The sequence below is a fragment of the Acipenser ruthenus genome, chromosome 3 (genome assembly GCF_902713425.1).
Source record: "Acipenser ruthenus chromosome 3, fAciRut3.2 maternal haplotype, whole genome shotgun sequence".
Classification (NCBI taxonomy): domain Eukaryota; kingdom Metazoa; phylum Chordata; class Actinopteri; order Acipenseriformes; family Acipenseridae; genus Acipenser; species Acipenser ruthenus.
The window spans coordinates 80,215,481-80,236,067 of record NC_081191.1 but is presented as its reverse complement, the minus strand read 5'-3'; the positions used below and the strand labels follow the sequence as shown (position 1 = coordinate 80,236,067).

Sequence of the window (20,587 nt, the reverse complement as noted above, 5' to 3'; positions counted from 1 at the left end):
TGATCCTATGATGCATTTTGAGTTGCCACTGTGCTCACGCAAAAACGTGCACTGTCCTAGCGTACAAGAGAACGAAGGATGCTGTTACAGATTTCACCATTCCCACACTTTGTCAACCTTTCTAAAAAAAAAAAAAAAAAAAAAAAGGCTTATGAACAGCAAACTGTGGATGCAAGTCGTCAATGTTTCTGATTTGCTCAATACCCCGATGTTGAGGACACCTTGTTTGTGGTTTAAAAAATGCCTGTGATCAGAATGCGACATGCAGGTTTCAATGGCAGTTCATTTGCAATGTATACTTTTTAAAAGTTCACTTTCAGTTGCATTCTCAATAAAACACACAGTACTTTTAAATTTATAATACTTTTCATTGTTCTCTAATTGAAAATTGATTTCAGTGTTACTGTAACTTCATTACAATCTGACAGTATGCATTTGGCTTTAGATCCCTATTAAAACATTTTTTTTTTTTGTTGGTCTCTTGAAATCCGTATTAACGACAATTGACTATGTATGTGTGTTTATGTATGTATGTATGTATGTATGTATGTATGTATGTATGTATATATATATATATATATATATATATATATATATATATATATATATATATATATATATATAAAAATATAAATCAAAGCACTCAGAAAAGGTAGTACCTGAGCTGGGAAACTGGAAGGCATTGTGCTGCATTTGGGGACTCATTACAGGCCCAAACTGTCCTCCCATATTTCCCATCATTCCCTGGTTAGCCAGACTCATCTGGGAGCCATGCAAGGAGCTGAGTGAGAGGAGCTGTGACCCAGGGTGGCTGGGAGACACTGGGGAGAAAGGGCTGGTGGAGGGTGGTGGGGATTTAAGTCCAGTACCGTAGTTTGGAGGGAATGGGAATTGCTGTGTGTTTGCCTGAGGGATCCGCGGGTTGCTCATGGTGCCCGGCATGCCACCAGAGGCCGTTGCTGCCATGCTGGGCGGGATGTTGAGGCCCTGCGCCCGCATCATCATGGCTCTCTGCTGCTGCTGTTGCTGCCGCTGCTGCTGCTCGAGTTGGCGCTGGCGCAGGTGCTGGCTCAAGAGCTCCCTCTGTCTCTGAGCCAACATCTGAGCATTGATGGTTCCCTGAGAGAGAGGGTACATAAATACATAAATAAATAAATAGAGGCAATCACAAACAAAGACTTCCCTTTTATCACTATTCATTTATTAAATGAAGTAATATTACACATTAGGATGCACAAGACGTCGTCTTTTTTTGTTGAAAAAATTCCATACTAATGTGACAAAAAATGAGAGAAGAAAACCTGAGTGCTAGTTTTGTACAACAAAGGTGTTTTTCTCCTTTTAAAATAATTTAATAAAACTGAATTAAAGAGTAATGCTTTGAAAATATGCCCCCTTGTTTCCTTGGGTCCTGGGTACAGTCACTTTTCACTAGTCACACATGTTTGGTTCTTCAGTTGCCTGTGAGAAATGCTTTGTCTTGCTCGTAGGCTGGTTCCTAGGGGACATGCACCCATGAGAAACTAGAATCACAACTGGCATAGAGATTGAAGTACTCTCTCAACTGACACCCATTTCATTGATTGCTTTATAGAGCTACAGAGGATTGCAATACATATAACAACTACCTAAACAGGGTGTCATACTAACCTGGGGTGGTACGTTTTGTCTTAGAGGTAGGTTCATGTTGGAGACATTGTTGAGCTGACCCACCAGTGGCTGACGGTTCTTAAAATAATAACAAAATATATATATAAAAAAAACAAACAAACAAAAAAAACACACACACACATATGCTTCTTACCATAATTTAGACAGATATTCTGACAGACATAAATGTATTTAAACAAACCATACAGATCTAATGTTAAGATATTTTAGAGGTTTAACACAATAATGTTAAAATATATTTTAATGGTTTAACACAGCTTGTCTTTTTAACATCTGCTTGAATAAAAATAATCTGAATTTTATTGGCCTGTATAATATATTAAAAGTAGAGATTGTAATATGTAATCACTATGATATACAGGAAGATGTCCCATCTAATGTATATACACAAAAAATACTCCCTTTTCCCTTTAGAATTTAATGTGGAGTGCATTGCTCCAAAACTCCATGTTATACTTCCTTGCACCAGCAGGTGGTAGTCAAGACTATGTTCCACGGTGCTGCTACACACTACACCTACTAATTCTGCTCAGGGGACTTCAGGTGTATAGTTTATTTTATTCTTAACACTGTCAGTTTATTTATGCATTACTTGCCTTGTTATAATGGATTCTGAAACAGGTTAGCCTAACACCCTCTGTTGTCAGGTAAACAGTAAATGAAACAATATGACTTCCTGAACTATTTGCTTGTAGAAGACCTGGATCCCTGTGGGTTCAGGAGGACACAGAAGGCAATAAAGAGATCCAGAATCAGAACTGTCCACTACCTGCTGTGCTTGCAGTCTGTGTTGAAGCTGAAGCCTCAGCTGGTTGGGTTGGTTAGGCACCATGCTGGTGGGCCGCAGCCCAGGCCTTGTCTGGATACGCAACATTGAGTAGCCAGGTCTCTGGCCCATCTGATTGGCCAGGGGGTGAAAACTGGCATCCTGCATGGGAGGGTAATTTCCCTGGGGCATGGGAGGTGGAGCAGAATACTGCTGGCTGTAAATAGGAGGCTTCTGCTCTAGCATCATACTGGGGTCCTGGCTTGGAAACTGCTCAGGGTCCACCGCCTGGTTCTGTGGAGTGACATCAACAAACAGTGTGTTGTTTCAGGCCACGCTTTAACATCAAATCAACTAAATAAATCAATAAATACATGAAGTAAATTGTTTAACATGAATTAAAAGCAAATTAAATTGCATATTGTGCTTATTATTTAAATAATGTCAACAGATTTGTGGAAATTTGGCTCCATAAAGTCCTTAAAAATCAACCCCCCTGTCAACCACACAGTCAGTACTGCTGGTGATCACGTTAAACCCATTTCAAGTGTTAGTGTGGTTGTCCTCTATGTAAAATCACCCATCATGCAAAACATGATTTTAATTTCTTAATGGAGATTAAAAATTGTAGTTGAAAATGTTGACAGATTTAAATCTAAAATAGTTTTGAAGATGGCCCCTTCCCTCTTAACAGTTGCAACAAATACGCTATCTTGTACTGGCATTTAGTGCACATAAAAACTTGCCTTTTTAGAAGAAAAAAAAAAAAGAAAAATGTATTAAAAAATTGGAGGTGATAAATATTTGAAAATCAACCAATTAATAAAACAAGCTGATTAAACATGCACAACTGCATAATGTAATGCCTGCACATTTGGGCAGAACAATCTAAATTACCACTGCTGCTATTTAAGCTGTGAGAAAGAAAGGGGCCCCAAACACATTTAGTTTTGCACAAGCACAAATGTTTTACCTCCAGTGCACTAATGTAGGGACATACCTCTTTGCTGCAGATTTCACGTGAACATAGAAGCGCAGGTTTAAAGATTACCTGGCTGACCAACGCAGGTATCCCCAAAGCACGGTCTATTTCCTCCAGGCCGTCAAAGTCTTTTAGTACCAAGTAGAGCTGATTGAGCAGAGTGCCTTCATCTGTCAGGGCTTCTGTGGTAGCAGGCGTGCACAGCAAATCATCCTGGGAGCTGTTATAGGCTTGTCTGGAGGAACAAACAAGGCATGGGGGGGGGGGGGAGTGTTAGATTGAGCTGCCTACATAACTTTCCTCTAAATATCCACCTCCGCAAACAAGAATTCAGGAAGAATCAATGTGCATTAAAAAACAAACAAACAAAAAAAAACCAGAACTTAAAAACAAAGAACTTCTTAAAGAGGAAGTTACTTTTGCCTGGCCAAGTTCCTCCCTGTGAACTTGCTAGTCTCTTGAAGAGAACTGATTCCTCGGCTTTGGAAAGCACTTGACTCAGACATTTTAAAACAAAATTGAAACAGGTCAAAAGTTTCTGTCTGTAGACATACAGAGCTAGGTTGAGTAAGCTTGTAAATTAGGTTTAAAGCTGGCTCCAATTTATATATCAAATAAAAAAAAAAAGTTTTCTCTCAAAACCAGGTATAAAAAAACCCTAATTAACAGAAACAATGAGTGGGTAGGGAGGTGTCGACAAACAGGGAATATTGTTGGTTATTTGTTTTGTTTGTTTTCTATAAATTGTGTTTACATTCAAACACACATCATCCTAGCATTGTTTTACAACAAGACATTTGATTTTCTATTTATTATACCAGAGGGCTCTGAAGTTGTTATAGCCCTGTATTAATAATATGTGAATACTATACGAGTATACATTACAGCAGTGGTGTGCAAACTGAGAGAGAACTGGCCCTTTAGTCATAGTCTTACCCCCTTACTGACTCTCCACACTCCCCCACTTTGAGCACCACTGCATTACAAATGATTTCACCCTGTAGCTGCAATGTAAACGTCTGCATGACTGTCAACAGAATGACTAAGCTCCTTTAATTGCTAAAACATTTGAGATGATGAGTATGCCAATTGCCAGTGTTAAGATGTAAACCTAACATTGCAACACTGTGTAGCCTGCAGCTTATAACAATGTCACCTCTTATCTTTCACTTGGTAAAACTGGGATATATGTCAAGTTTTAGCACTATGTATCTATATAGAAAGGTAATGCTAAAATAACTACTTAAATAGCTTCATTTTCTTACAGTGGAAAATACATTAAAATGTGCACATATATATGTAACAAAATACAGAAGAGAAACATGGATTCATTCCTTCTCTGGGACCATCAGTGTTCTTAAGTCACTGGACCAAAATTACCTTGAATGAACAGGATTTCCATGCTTTTACTCTGTGAGGTACTTGGCTCACCCTGGTTCTTGGGTATCCTAAGTGTCTTTTGATTCATTCCTTAGGCTATCCATTACCTGTTTTGATTCCCGAAGGGCCCCTGCTCAATGGGCAGCATGCTGTCTGGCCAAGGTGCAGTCTGATTGGGTGGTACCTGCTGCTGGGTAAACTGGGGACCCGACATTCCCATATCCAGATCAGGTTGGGCTAGTTTGAGAGGATAATAAAGACTGGTATCAGATTCCAAAAGACACTATTCATTATACAAAAAGTGAACTCGGACACAACAATTACAGTATAATATCAAATCAAACGGATGTTAAAAGGAATAGTACTGTAAATAATATCTGTGTTTATTGGTTCAATATTTGTGTTTATTGGCTTGATACAAGCAATATACAAAACATACAACTCTATCATTCTTCTGTATCCTGAATTTGAATGCAATGCAACTTAAGTATTATATTGATTTACATTGTATAAGCTTAATTGTAGTAAAACATAATTTAGTTAATTATTTGAACATTACTTTGCAGATAAAGTCTTGTAGTTTCTAGTAAAATTATATGCAGGGTTATGTTTGAGGTGTGTATATTAATGTATATATCAAAATTAAGTGAAATAGCTATGATTTGGTGGTTGCGTTTCAGTACCTTATAAAACTACTACAAGAAAGACCACTACCGGTACACGTTTCGGTCTTCTAACCAACACCATACTGTACCCAATCTAGTCATAGATGCATTTGTCAACCTTTATTTGAATGATGCTGGTGATGTTTCTTCACAACATTACAAAGTATCTTAATTCACACAATATATCCTAGTTTGAAAAAAAAAAAAAAAAAAAAAAAAAAAAAAAAGTAAAAGTAAAGAATGGTTTCAGCTTACCCATACCCATTATCTGAGACGACATCATCTGTCTCGGGCCAGACTGGCTGTTGGGTCTCATCGAGACCCCTGGCGCCGTGTTTCGGACCATGCTTCCAGCTCCTGGCTGCATTGGTCTGTTGATGGTGCCGGACACTGCTGAGTTGGTGCTGTTGACGACAGCGCCCAGGGGCCCCCAGTCTCCCGACGGCATGTTGGCTCTCGGAGGGTTACCACCGAGCATCCCTGTATAAAAATCCACAAAACTGAGATCCAGCCCACAGCAGCAAAAACATCCTCTAAAATAGGTTTGAGATGAACTGACAGAATTCAGTTGTTTTTTTGACTTGGCCCCATTTCTGTCAAGCCAGAGCTACATACAGGTTTACATGTGCATGTACAGTAAGGTGGCAAGTGTCAGTGCAAGAATAGCAGGCTCTACATAGTGGTAGCTTCAGCCGTCTGCTCGAACACACTGCAAACTTTTTGACAAAGAGGTGTATGTTATGTGGTTCCTGTGACAGTAAAACCGGGAAAGGGGAGGGTCAAGTCGTGTGCGGGTAACCCTTTGCTTCCTTCCTCAGGAAGTGAATCACTTTTGCTGTATTGTACGTCAATGTCTTTACTTTCCAAACAAGGTAAGAAACCCTCGGAATATAACAGCAGTCATTGCACTTGTTAACAAATGTTTAACAAATGCCCATATTATACTACAGATCATTCCTTCTGATTTTAAAAACTATATATTTTTTGTGTTCTACTATGAGACTAAAGGTGCAGAAGCAGATTAAAGGATTTTTTCCCCCTGAAATGCAGGGAATCATGGTAAGATAAGCTATTCAATTAACAAGAGAGGGAAATTACAGACAGGAAGTTTCCGATGCTCGTTTATTTCAGGTGAACCTCAGTCTGGGGAAATCCTTTCTCCTTCCACTAAAGGAGAAAGCCTCTGCTAATTACAGTTAACAAGAACTGTTTAAAAAAACAAAACAAAAAAACTATATATATATATATATATATATATATATATATATATATATATATATATATATACACACACACACATACACATATACATATACATATACAGTACTGTCCAAAAGTTTTAGGCAGGTGTGAAAAAATGCTGTAAAGTAAGAATGCTTTCAAAAATAGACATGTTAATAGATTATATTTATCAATTAACTAAATGCAAAGTGAGTGAACAGAAGAAAAATCTAAATCAAATCCATATTTGGTGTGACCACCCTTTGCCTTCAAAACAGCATCAATTCTTCTAGGTACACTTGCACAGTCAGGGATTTTGTTGGCATATAGTCAGGTGTATGATTAAACAATTATACCAAACAGGTGCTAATGGTCATCAATTCAATATGTAGGTTGAAACACAATCATTAACTGAAACAGAAACAGCTGTGTAGGAGGAATAAAACTGGGTGAGGAACAGCCAAACTCAGCTAACAAGGTAAGGTTGCTGAAGACAGTTTACTGTCAAAAGTCATACACCATGGCAAGACTGAGCACAGCAACAAGACATAAGGTATTTATACTGCATCAGCAAGGTCTCTCCCAGGCAGAAATTTCAAGGCAGACAGGGGTTTCCAGATGTGCTGTCCAAGCTCTTTTGAAGAAGCACAAAGAAACGGGCAACGTTGAGGACCGTAGACGCAGTGGTCGGCGAAGGAAACTTACTGCAGCAGATGAAAAACACATCATGCTTACTTCCCTTCGCAATCGGAAGATGTCCAGCAGTGCCATCAGCTCAGAATTGGCAGAAAACAGTGGGACCCTGGTACACCCATCTACTGTCCGGAGAAGTCTGGTCAGAAGTGGCCTTCATGGAAGACTTGCGGCCAAAAAGCCATACCTCCGACGTGGAAACAAGGCCAAGTGACTCAACTATGCACGAAAACACAGGAACTGGGGTGCAGAAAAATGGCAGCAGGTGCTCTGGACTGATGAGTCAAAATTTGAAATATTTGGCTGTAGCAGAAGGCAGTTTGTTCGCCGAAGGGCTGGAAAGCGGTACACGAATGAGTGTCTGCAGGCAACAGTGAAGCATGGTGGAGGTTCCTTGCAAGTTTGGGGCTGCATTTCTGCAAATGGAGTTGGGGATTTGGTCAGAATTAATGGTCTCCTCAATGCTGAGAAGTACAGGCAGATACTTATCCATCATGCAATACCATCAGGGAGGCATCTGATTGGCCCCAAATTTATTCTGCAGCATGACAACGACCCCAAACGTACAGCGAAAGTCATTAAACTATCTTCAGCGTAAAGAAGAACAAGGAGTCCTGGAAGTGATGGTATTGCCCCCACAGAGCCCTGATCTCAACATCATCGAGTCTGTCTGGGATTACATGAAGAGAGAGAAGCAACTGAGGCTGCCTAAATCCACAGAAGAACTGTGGTTAGTTCTCCAAGATGTTTGGGCCAACCTACCTGCCGAGTTCCTTCAAAAACTGTGTGCAAGTGTACCTAGAAGAATTGATGCTGTTTTGAAGGAAAAGGGTGGTCACACCAAATATTGATTTGATGTAGATTTTTCTTCTGTTCACTCAATTTGCATTTTGTTAATTGATAAATATAAACTATTAACATGTCTATTTTTGAAAGCATTCTTACTTTACAGCATTTTTTCACACCTGCCTAAAACTTTTGCCCAGTACTGTATATATATATATATATATATATATAAAACAATGTAATATTTGATGGCAAGCATTTTTCTTTATATAGCACACCAGAATAAAAGCAAATCGTAAGGACTAACTAAACTTTATGAAAAAATACAGAATTAAAAAAAAAACGATTTTGCTGGAAATTATAGTATTTACTGCATGCATGATGAATGTGCTTCATCCCTGACATGAATGCAATATTTTATCATTTCAGTATTTTCTAATAACCAAATCCAAAAGGGGATGCCAGACAAGACTACTATTCAAATCTGCAGCATTATAAAAATATGGAATAGAGAAACCTCAAGTACTTGCTCATTCATTTAAATGATCCATTTGGCTACTTTGGATAAATAAGTTCCTGAAATGCTGAGGCAGCTTTGTCATTAATGTCAGAGACAGAAATGAAAAGCCTTACGTTAGGAAACAGACTACATTAACTTCCCTCTGGTCTTGCTACCTTGAAGACTCCGTCTAAATGGATAATCTATACCAATAAAATGTCACAGTTTGCATTTTTCTATTGATTAAAAACAGGCTTCTAATACAATTAATTTTTATGTTAAAATGTACAGTAATTTTATTTGGTGAAATGTCCCGAATAGTTCTATGGTATGCTAAACTGTGTTTTTTAAGGTTAGTATCTTGAAAGCTTTTGCACGTTTTAAAGATAACCTTAATGACCAAGGGCATGTGGTTACATTTTAAATATTTGCAACAATTCATTGTACACGGCAGGAGGCAACTGTAAATATGAAGAATGTTATTAAAAAACGAATGCATCTGTGTTAACTAAAAAGCAATTTGACAATACCAACCTGTGTTTATTAAATTTGCCTGGCTTGACATCATGACCTGATTTCCCATTATTCCCTGCTGGGACATGACCGAATACGGACTGTTGTTTCTCATGGTTTGAAAAGGTCCTGAAGAGGCTTGAGTCGGCACATTGCCGTCCATGCTGCGGACAGGTGGGCCTCTGCCAGGCTGGCCTGCCCTGGGGTTACTGAAGGCTGCAACAGAAAGGACACACACAAAGATTTTTCACTAAGCCAAAGTACTGCCACAATTGAGGCGATATATATAGAATAATAGCTGGGCTTCAGTGAGTTACAGGAAAATAATTTCATCCAGGGTTTCTGTGTCATCATAAATTAGTATTAGTATAGTATTTTATAAACTGTCACAGAAACCTGAGATGTAATTGTTTTCCTGTAACTCGCTGAAGAGGCCCATCTATTATTTTTTTTTACAATACATGGATACCCTTGTGATGCTAATATTAAAGAAGACGAGGTTCAGCAGTACAGTTCAGGATTTTTTTTTTCTTTTTTTTTATTTGTAAATAGTGTTTTTCAGTGCTGAACAGATGTTCTCTGTCTACGTTTAGTACATGAAATGTACCAGCTTTACATCTTTTTATTTTAATGTTTTCTCATTTTGTTGATCATTGATTATTGTGGAGTGATTGAAAACTAGACATTTTGTGTTTGAATTGAAAGTGATGGTCTCGAGGGGTTGAATGGGTCAAAGTTCAAGTATATTTTCCTCTAGAGGAATTATCACTTTGACGTCACTACTGTGGTATTACCACTTCATCCATGTATTATGTATATGTATATGTATATATGTATATGTATATATGTATATATGTATATATGTATATATATATATATATATATATATATATATATATATATATATATATATATATATATAAATAAAACTAGAAACCCAACAGTATCAGGATGTAGCCATTGAAATATTAAAGTACACTTTATTAAAAGGAAGAAATAGTTTGGGTCTGAGAAACACACAAACCTACTTTCACAGCCTGTGATGACATCTTGTCCTGAAGGAATCTATTTCGACTAAAACTAACTTAACAAACATTTCAAATCTTTACTTTTTCTTTTAGAAAACAGCAGTAAACTCAAAATGGATTAACTTTGTTCCATCACCGTTAAAAAACACTGGTGCTGGAAACCCCATCTCCCCCCCTCTTTCCTGCTTTACACGCCATTGTGTTGTGTTTGCTTGTCAAGTACAGTATGTGGGTGGCGTGGGTGTTAATATGTGTGGGAGTTAGGGGGAATGCCTGAGACTGTTCTTTCTAACATGCATTTCAAAATCAGTGGTTTAAATACTGATCACATATAGTACTTTGACTATGCACAAAAGTCTAAAGAGACTGTAAACTGAAGGTGTCTCTTACAGTTTTTTCTTTATCCCCACCACTATCCATGTTTTTTTAAACTGATTTTTATGTTAATGAAGGAGGTTTTGCTTTTTATAAAGGGTTTCAGACTGCTCAATTGTTTAATCTTATTTCTCATTATTGCCACAGAAAATTCTAGGTCAAAACTACATTCACTCAGCATCACTGCTCCACATTTTTTCTACCATTAATGTCACATATATTACAGATTGAAGCAAAAGAAATGTAAAAGCAAGACAAAAAACACATTATCATTGTGGGTCTGCAGTTGCACTACAGTAGCTGTTTATCAAGAAACACTTAGATATCAAGATAGTTGTTTTTACTTCGTACAAGAAAAAAAAAGAGGTCAAAGTGAATAATATGTTATTTTTTAATTGATGAAAATGATAGGAAAGAACATTACAATTACTGAAACTAAATGCATCAGCATTTAAAAAAGCACAGGTACACTGAAGAAAATAAATAGGTGGTTTAAAAAAAACAGTACCGCTGGTCAAAAACAAATACGTCACTGATTCCAGTCTTTGAAAGTACTGTATAAAAAAAAAATATTTAAAATCCTGCAACCATACAATCTTTTATTTCTTTAATACAGCAATACATTAAGTATCACTTACTGCCTTGCAGCATGCCAGGGAATTGTTTCTGTGGACCCAGGGATGTAGCAGGACTGTTTTCCCCGGTGATCTGAAGGATGTCGTCGATGATGGCTTGTTTGTCCACCGGCGCAGATACAGAAACAGGCCGGGTGTCAGAGAAAAGCTGGGGCTGGCTATTCTGCAGGTCATCTAGAATGTCATCCAATTCACTCGACTGAAAAAGAAAGAAAAAAAAAGAATCACAACCACAAGAAACATTTATTAAAATTACACTGATGATGTTTGTAACTTTGCCAACATTTTCAAAACTCTCTAGCCCAAATCAAATAATACCTAATTAAGCCATTCAACACTGCGCAGGATTAAAAACCCATCAAGCCTCCTTTTGCTATACTTTTCAAACAATTTTGGACCGGTCTCAACAAGAATACAGAAAAAAAATCAAGCCGCCTTAATTTTAAATATGTAGCTACTGTAGCTGTTTTTACTGGAAATTAATATCATGCAGTCTTGCTTACCAACACAAGAGGGCACTATACTAAAAAAAAAAAACTAAAAAAAACACACTTCAATACAAGATTATTTGGTAGCTTTAATAAACTGCACAGTTTTAGGTATGCCAGTACTGAACTTCCCTTTTCCCTCTGCTAGTAACCTTTGAACCCAGTTTTTCTAACACTGGCCATGTAATAGCTTATTCACTGAAGACACACACACACACACAATGAATAAATACCTTTTTGTTGCTAAAAAACTGTTAATTTATATGGCACACATTCAAAAAACAATACTGGCAGAGCTTCGACTTGAATGCAGATTTATATGCAAATAAAAATAATAATCTCACTTTCATGAAAAAGTTGAAACAATGACTTGTATCTGCTGTATGTAATTGGGATGGAAATGTCTGCGTACAGACAGATGAAAAGACTGACAGGTAAACTAAATCCCCCACATTCTGATACTGTGCAAAAGAATGTCCTTACCAAGGTTCTTCACAATTGGGTAAGCAGTTCTGATACAGTATGCAAAAATTTAAGACAGACATAAACGAAGACACACTAACGGACACCTCTTTAGATCCCTATGTTTCACACCTAGTTCACTTTCAAGTGATTCGAATCGTGGTTCACTTGCAAACAGACTCATTTTATCAGGTTTGCTTCAGTTTGTTTCACACCAGAAAAATTCAAGCAAACTTGATTTTCTTTTAAAGTGCATTCAGATTTGTTTGTTTGGTTCACGTGCAGCTTCATCCAGACAAGTTCTATTGGTTTCACATTGCACTTTCCAAATGCACTCAGCTCTCTTGCTGATTACTAGTGACAGTGTGGTGTGGTGAGATACAGATGCAACAGGAGCTGGTTTACTAAACTCAGGTGAAGCAGCGCAAATGCATCAGTGTCTAATGTCTCTATTAGGAGGCTGTGTGGTCCAGTGGTTAAAGAAAAGGGCTTGTAACCTGGAGGTCCCGGTCAAATCCCGGCTCACTCACTGTGTGACCCTGAGCAAGTCACTTAACCTCCTGCTTCGTCTTTTGGGTGAGACGTTGTTGTAAGTGACTCTGCAGCTGATGCATAGTTCACACACCTTAATCTCTGTAAGTCGCCTTGGATAAAGGTGTCTGCTAAATAAACAAATAATAATAATAATAATAATAATAATAATGTATAGACAGTACCGCTTTGTCTTGGCACAATGTTTTCCTGCGAGTGTATATGGCACAATAAAGCCAGACGCAATACATGTGCTAAATCATTATTCAATTGTCATTTCATATTTTTCCTATGACTTTTCTTGGCCTTGACAGGTTTGCTCTTATGCTTAAAGAACGTGCATGCTGCTAGTGAATCTCAAACACTGGTATTAGCGTAATTTCATTACAAGCCCTGCGTTGCGTATGTGAGACAGTGGGGAGACTCTTTCCTTGGTGCTTGCTGAAGTTCGTCACTTCCACAATTTGCTTCGCTGTTTGGAGCGGTTTGTTTCCAAGTGAACTGGAATACATTTGGGTTTCACATTGAAAAAAGTTGAAAGGGAGCAAAGTGGCAAACGTACCAAGTCCACTTCCATGCGAACCGAGATGACCATTTCAAGTGGTTCTCAGAGGTTTCCCATATCACTCCAAGCTAACCGAACCTCAATCTGCATCAAATGTACTAGGTGTGAAATAGGGTTGGACGATAATGACATTTTCAGTTATCAATTATCGGCTGTAAATTATCACGATAATCATGATTATCGGCTGAAAAAATAACATATGTAAAATGTCTTGGAATTTATCAAATTTAAAGCTATATATACTTGAGCAATATGACAACTGCCTCTACGAGTTTAGAAGAAATAAAACTAGACAATTTTCAAAAAGACCAGCATCTTTCATAAAAGTTATAAAACCATGGTTGGTTACAAAAAAGTACAAATAATATAACCAAATGTTTGTTTGGTAGCGTTTCAACTTTTGAAATATAAGCTACTTAAAATTAAAAAAGTGTTTAAAAAAAAAAAAAAGAAAATTATAAATTGCGATTAAAAAATATCAGTTTTTGAACAGTTTCAGCACTGAGTCGCTTATGTTGCGGGGTCACTATCAATCCACATCCACTGAACAGCCTTTCAGACGAAACGCTCGTGGCTGGCAAACACAGATACTTGCAAGCTAACATGGAAAGATGTGGAAATGACTGGGCATGCATCTACCACCAGTTTAGTGCATCAACCTCGATAGCACTTTCAGGTAAGCTGAGATAACCGAGAATCTCACGCTGAACAGCTTCTGACACAGATAGGTTTCTTGCAAGTACTTCAGGTTTTCTCGTCTTGATTTTGACTGCCTGTTTCAAAAGTGAGGTTAAGCCTTCCTTGGTTTTCCTTTTTCTTGAGGTAAGCAAAGTGTGGGAGGTAAGCAAAGTGTGCACAGATCACGTGTTGCGCCTCACGCAGACAGTTAAGTCCTGTCTTACTCCTTCAATGCAGAGTTACTGTTACACACAAGCATATCATAGTGGGTAACGGACGATAAAATGATTATCGATAATTATTTTTCAACGCAATACAATTATCGATGCAAAAACATTAGCGATAATATCACGATAATCGATTATTGTTCCAACCCTAGTGTGAAAGTGCGCTAACAGAAACGTGCACCAAACAAGTTTCATAACTGGATAAGCAGTTTTCAAATGTTTTATATGCACTTTCTTTTACATTACAGTAACTTCACTATATGCCTGTTACCAGGGGTATGCATACCCAGCGTGGGACAATAAGGGCCTTTTGTACAGTATGCGGATAGTTTGCCTTAACAAAAGATACACATAATTGACAAAAGACCATATACAGCAAAAGCAGGTAGACAAGGGCATATGCAAAACTGCTGCACTGTTGGTCCTACTGGAGACAGGGATAGTAAATCAGCATTCACTCAGCTGTTACTTAGCCTTTCAGGCAGTGAGAAACTTTGTTTACAGGAGTGAGAAGGGTGAGTGATAAGATCAGTGAGAAACTGTATCGGGTGCGGACACAGAACCACAGTCTCTGCTCATGAAACATTAGTTACAGCTCAGGGCTTTTTTGTGAACAATGGGATCAATGGGACACGGACAATTCCTTAACGCCGCACACTGTATACAATAAAACCTGACATTTATAATGTCTATTTCTAAAACAAGTTGTTGGTCTGTTGTAGAACACAATTACTCAATGACGGCTAGCCACACCACGTGTTGATAATGTATACCCCCCAAGTGACTTTATGCCAGCCCTGTACCTCTAAGACAACAGCTGTCTGCTACAGTAAAGAGGGGCCAGTCCTATAATATTGCACAGATACAGTAGAGACTGAGAACAGCAAAAGGTTTTCAAAACAACCTTTTTTGCACTTACAGTATGACACTAAACATATGTACGGCACTGTGGCGGGGTAACACCTGCCCCTGTGCATATTTTATGTTATATGTATGTATGTATGTATGTATGTATGGGTGCACGGGGTGTGTTATTATTATTATTTAAATGTATGTATTTGGGCACTTTTGTTTTACATCAGAAGGGAAGGACTGATTGTATTCCCTGCCAAAGCAGTTCACGTGCAGACTGTGCCTGGCTATGACTGAATGGTTTAATAAGCAATCAAGCCAGGCACAGCTGCATGAGAGGGGCACGGATCGCTCATTCTGGATTGGTTGTTTAGAGGAGGAACGTGAGGAACAGAGAAACTAAAAAGAAGAATAATAATTGCTACTGGTGCTGGCTTAATACCAGCGCTACACTTTGTATTTAGTGTTTATTCAGTGTGTGTTTTTGTCTGTTTTGGCCAACGTGCCGTTTTGTTTTATAAAACAAGCCTATCCGTCACAGCCACATATCTATATGTTGCCTGTAAATGTGCCTGAACTGTCAGTTTAGTTTTCTTAATGAATTTAAAATAAATAATTGTAATATACAGAAATGTGTCGGTAATATGTGTACATATGAAGATGAATAAAACAGAACATCCTTGCTGATCTCCAATCTTTTTACACAAAAGCTGTGCAATAATGATATTCCAGTTCTAAAACCTTCAAAAAGGGGACAGGGCATCTCTGAGCACTAAGTTTTACATTACAGCAAAACCATTAGACTTCCCACCCCTGATCTGATTCAGCAACGCAACTTGTGGTTCATGATTTGCTACAGCAATGCTATTTTTAGGGTAGCTGTACATCACACCATTCCTTTTTTCAGAGAAAGTTTTGCTTTTAAAGATAAACAAGGAAATGTTACGACTTGGCCTTTAACTAGGTTTAGCAAGAATATAGCAATACAAAACTGGTCATCAGTGGGTGCAATTTAGGGGGCAATTATTTACAACAGCCCATATTTTTGCTTTCAAAATGGAAACTCCTTAACACTACAGAAGGCACCGCTGATATTTTATATTTTAACATTTTACCCATCTTCCTTGCATAGTATGTGGACAAAGCAGGATCTGGCAGACATGGTTTTATGATTATAAAACCAAAAAGCTGCCCAAAAAACTGTAAAAGTTCCACAAAAGAATGCTTACATATGCAAACCAATGAAAGTAAAATGCATACTACTGAATTGAGAGTCTTGACTGTTTTCTGATCAGTTAAATTTCCAGGTAAGGAACTCTCCAGTTATGGTAACTGAAGAAGTTGTTTCAACTTCCACATTTATTTTTATTTTTAAAATTATGAACTAATCAACTGATTGATTAGTTAATTAACCATGGAAGCATTTCAAAATTAATCACAGGATTACTGACATTCAACCATTTACAGCCAATACAAAGCTCACATCTCAAATCAATTTGAACTCCTGTGCCTTAAAAGGGCTTTATAGGGCCCAGAGTTGGGAAAATAAAGCCTGACAGCCAGCCAGGATTCTGGGCACTCAGGGGACTTTCTGGCAGCCAGAGGCAACAAGACTGCCATTAACTGCAATCCCTGCTATATTGAATTTTGTAGCCATATGGTTCATGATTTTTATATGACTGTAGTGGCATTATGTTCACAGTGTGTGAAACTCTGAATAAAAGTAACATACTGTAGTACTTTCGAATAAAACGATCCCACTGAAACGCATCTGCAAGTCACCCCACATTGTTTAGTGTTTTTTAAATATTCTATATTAAAATATGAAAAACTGCAGTTACTGTACAAGCAAGTGTAAGCAAACCTGTCGTGGTTTGTTTTAAATAACCAGATACCTCTAACTCCACCAGCAATAGCGTTAGGATTTTTACTGGTCTGATTTTAGATCAGGAAGACCAGAAATAGCCTGCTTTAAAAGTATGTTATGCTTTTTCATCCAAATACTGCATTCACTCATGTTAAAAGAAGGCCAAAACTGGTAAACACACTGACTGGCAAGGGCCCAACTTGTTCCTGAAACAATAATTCTACAAAGAATAAGAACGCTACGTGCAATGTTGTTCTTTCTGTAAAACTATAGTACACAAACCACTCACCCGTTTGCATCTCTTCTCTTCCAAAATGTGGAAATCAAAATATGACCACACAGCATCCTAGATCTACAGCAATACTTTCATGAATGCATAAAGAAAAGCACATTACAATCCGAGGGACTGTGACAAAGATATCATTGAGCAGCTCTTGCATCACTACTCTCTCTCTTCATTACAGGATCCACACCTCAAAATGGTTCTAAAGCATGTCCTGGCGTGCTCCAAATTGTATGTACAGGAGTCAGTATCTACCGTACAAAAGCTTTCACAGAAACAAACAAACCAAACCTAAACATCTTCAAAACGGATACAACCAGTATGCCTGCTTCAAGCTGGTGACTATGACAATGACATCACATTCTACAGGACACAATGCAATTCAACACACATTCACACTACAACTCTTTTTAAACTGGAGCATGCAGAGATGCACAGTAACAAGTTCAGGTCTGTCTGTCTGCCTGTATGCATGTATGTATGCATGTATGTATGTATGTATGTCTGTTATGGACCAATGCCGAAATCGGGCAGTTGCCAAAAAGTAGTCATTGGTACTGGGAATGAGGGTCAATGTGTGAAGCTTCTGGGTGTTTGTTCTTTTACAGCAAATTTTAAAATGGCAAAAGGCATTTGCGAATTTTTTATCACTGTAAATGAGACTCTGTAAAGAAAAGAATACTTCTTCAAGAAAAACATGCACACATCACAAGAACAACATTCAACCTTGAACAATTTCATTTATTTTATTATTGTTATGTATTTATTTATTTAAATTATTTTTAAAACAGACCCAGGACTGCCTGATGTAACCAAACAAATCTGTAACGGACGGCACGGTCCCTCTCTAAGAGTACTAAAATCAACATTTTAAATAAAAAAATATTGCAGAAAAATTAACACTAGCCCTTCAGATCAAATGGATAAAATAGACATGTCCAGAAAACATCAACCTTACCTGTTCTGATTGTTCATAGCCCGGATCCTGTTTCTCCATCTTTGTGTTTGACTTCTTAGTGCTACTACAAGGGTCTATCTTGCTCTCCCCTAAATTAATGTTTTTCTCCTGTAAACCAGTATCATCCTTATCCAGTAAATAGCGAAGCAGCGCATTCTCCTTCTTCTTGGGGCTCATTGGCTCCTGTTTAATTGTCATTTCGGAGCCAGGACCTGTATTGTTGCCCTCCTGGCTGATGTCTTTTCCTGTGGCTTCTGCTGTAAGTTTGGCCAAGTCAGAACAGCTACTGTTCTGCAAGAGTCTGTGCAAAATCTTATGCTTCTCCTTCAGTGAAGTCCCATGCCCCAGAGATCCTACAACTGACTGGTTGCCCCCTACTATGGCGCTGCCCATGGAGTCCTTGTTATTATAGTCTCCGCTAGTACCTGGTAAAGGTGAAGAAGATTCCATTTGATTGGACTTGGTGGTTAGCAGCTGCAAGAGTTTTGTGGGCCCCTTGCCGTCATGCAGTCGGTTTTGTGCCTCGGTCCTCTCCCCACTGCTGAATTGACTATTTTCGCCATTGTCCTTCTGCTCTCCAGGATGGCAGCTCCCCTCCTGTTGACTTGTCTCTGAGGGGGCCGGATCCCCAAACAACCCAAAGTCTGAGCTGCTCATCTTGGTCAGCGGGTGAGGGTTGATGTTTATGGGAGAACTCTGCGCATTACCTAATTTCCTGTCGGGTGAAGCTAAAGACTGCCCGATGGTGACCCCATGGCATTCACTGAGGGCCTGAAGTGCATTAAGGGAACTGCTGGTGTAGCTATGGCTGTTTCCTGTGCTGCTGCACATTCCTGCTGGCGAGTGCAAGCTTCCTGCAGGTGAGAACTGAGTGGGGGGGATGCGTGGGCTGCCCACACCTGGGCTGACGCGGTGCCTGGGAGACAGCATTGAGTTTTGCTGCCCATGGTTCATGCCAGGGCTGTTTTGCGACGGGCTATTCATTTTGAGTGCATAGTTACTACCCTGAGGAGTGGCCGCCTGCATGCCAGGGGAGTGGTTCATTACTCCCTGGCACCCAAACCTACTGCCCGGCATCTGCCCCATAACAGTCTGATCCTTCGGCCCTCCAACAGCGTTGAAGTTTGTATTGCTGCTTATAGTCATATCCTGACCTGGCATTCCAGCAGGCATGCCTCCCTGGGTTGGTGGGGTCATTGAAGTGACAGAATTCATTTGCTTTCCCATGGCTTGTCCTGGCATATCCTTGTTCATCCCGCAAACATTCTGCTCTCTGAAAAATCAAAACGAGAGAAGAAAAAAATTGCAAATAAACTTAAAATAAAGTTTGTAGTTTGAGACACTATCACAATATTGATTACAACCATTTTTCTATAATTCTTGTTCCGGTGTGGGCTATACAGTAAGGGTGATTGATCTACTGTATACTGCTGGTGCACATGTCCATCTTATTTAGCAGCTGAGGCATCACACAGGAAAAAATGAGCACATCACATTTCTCTTACCTTCCAATTAGATGATCAGCTTTTTTTTACAGATTTACTGAAACTGAAATAACTGAACAGGCATGAAACAAATAACCTACTGAACACATTCTGGACTTCAAAGGACTTCTATTCAGCATGAGTACTCCAGGATTTCCCTGCTAGCAGTTATGCATTTTAAATGCGCTTTGGCAATTTCCATGAAGTGAAAGAACAAAGACATCACTGTGCAGAATCTACCATCTAACATCAAAAATACAACAAATATGATAATACTTAAATGAAATTAAATGTTTTAAGGCATACATTCCAGTCACCTGACTGCTTGTTGTTTCCCATCCAATTTCTATACAATTCTTTCACTGTTTTTGTTTTAATTTTAGACTGTAAAAAAACTACATCTTGGAAAATTAAAAATATGCCCCGTGCGATTTCAAGCTGCTGGATTTCAAAATGTGATAGAGACGCTTTACAAGTGACGTTTACCTTTGTAGAATATGTAGTGACATATAAAGCTGTGGCTCATTTGTAGCTGGAGATCGCACAAGTTTGCTTTTCGTGTGGGCAGTGACAATGGTGCCGTCAGACAGAGAGAACCGATACGTGGGGCTGAAAGCTTGTCCTTGTCTCAGAACTTGGCATCATAAAAAAAACAAAAAACAGTTATTTAAATTTGTCCAAATAAAACTGTACACATTCATTATTTAACAATGCACCAGTATTAATACATTCAAAGCGTTTTATCCATTCTTTAAATGAACAGCGATTTTTAATTTTTTTTTTTTAAAGGAGAAAAACAAATCATGTTTATGTTACACAATGAGATTCAAATCTCATTCAGTGCTTATGGAGGACTTGAAATATATAACTTTGTTGTTAGCTTTTAGTTTTGTAAAATGAACAGGTGTTTTACCTCTTTGAAAACATAGTAGTTAATAAAGGCTGGAGAAAAAACTTGGAAAGAATGGCCCTAATGTG

General features: G+C 38.4%; 1 protein-coding gene across 8 annotated transcripts in view; it reads right to left on the bottom strand.

Moving 5' to 3' along the window:
* Window positions 1-20,587, bottom strand: part of LOC117394428 (nuclear receptor coactivator 2-like) — a 102,329-nt gene that overhangs the window by 11,199 nt on the left and 70,543 nt on the right. For 3 of the 8 annotated variants that reach the window (XM_059017273.1, XM_059017276.1, XM_059017274.1), the window contains 10 exons: window positions 20,096-20,243; window positions 18,126-19,398; window positions 11,218-11,413; window positions 9,198-9,392; window positions 5,720-5,944; window positions 4,907-5,036; window positions 3,438-3,654; window positions 2,441-2,731; window positions 1,651-1,728; window positions 660-1,119 (listed from right to left, as the gene is read on the bottom strand). In XM_059017273.1, coding sequence (XP_058873256.1) covers window positions 660-1,119; window positions 1,651-1,728; window positions 2,441-2,731; window positions 3,438-3,654; window positions 4,907-5,036; window positions 5,720-5,944; window positions 9,198-9,392; window positions 11,218-11,413; window positions 18,126-19,398; window positions 20,096-20,243 — 3,213 coding nt within the window. Of the gene's footprint in view, window positions 1-659; window positions 1,120-1,173; window positions 1,499-1,650; window positions 1,729-2,440; window positions 2,732-3,437; window positions 3,655-4,906; window positions 5,037-5,719; window positions 5,945-9,197; window positions 9,393-11,217; window positions 11,414-18,125; window positions 19,399-20,095; window positions 20,244-20,587 lie in introns of those variants that run through there. The other 5 variants (XM_059017277.1, XM_059017275.1, XM_059017278.1 and 2 more) reach the window with 5 other exon arrangements.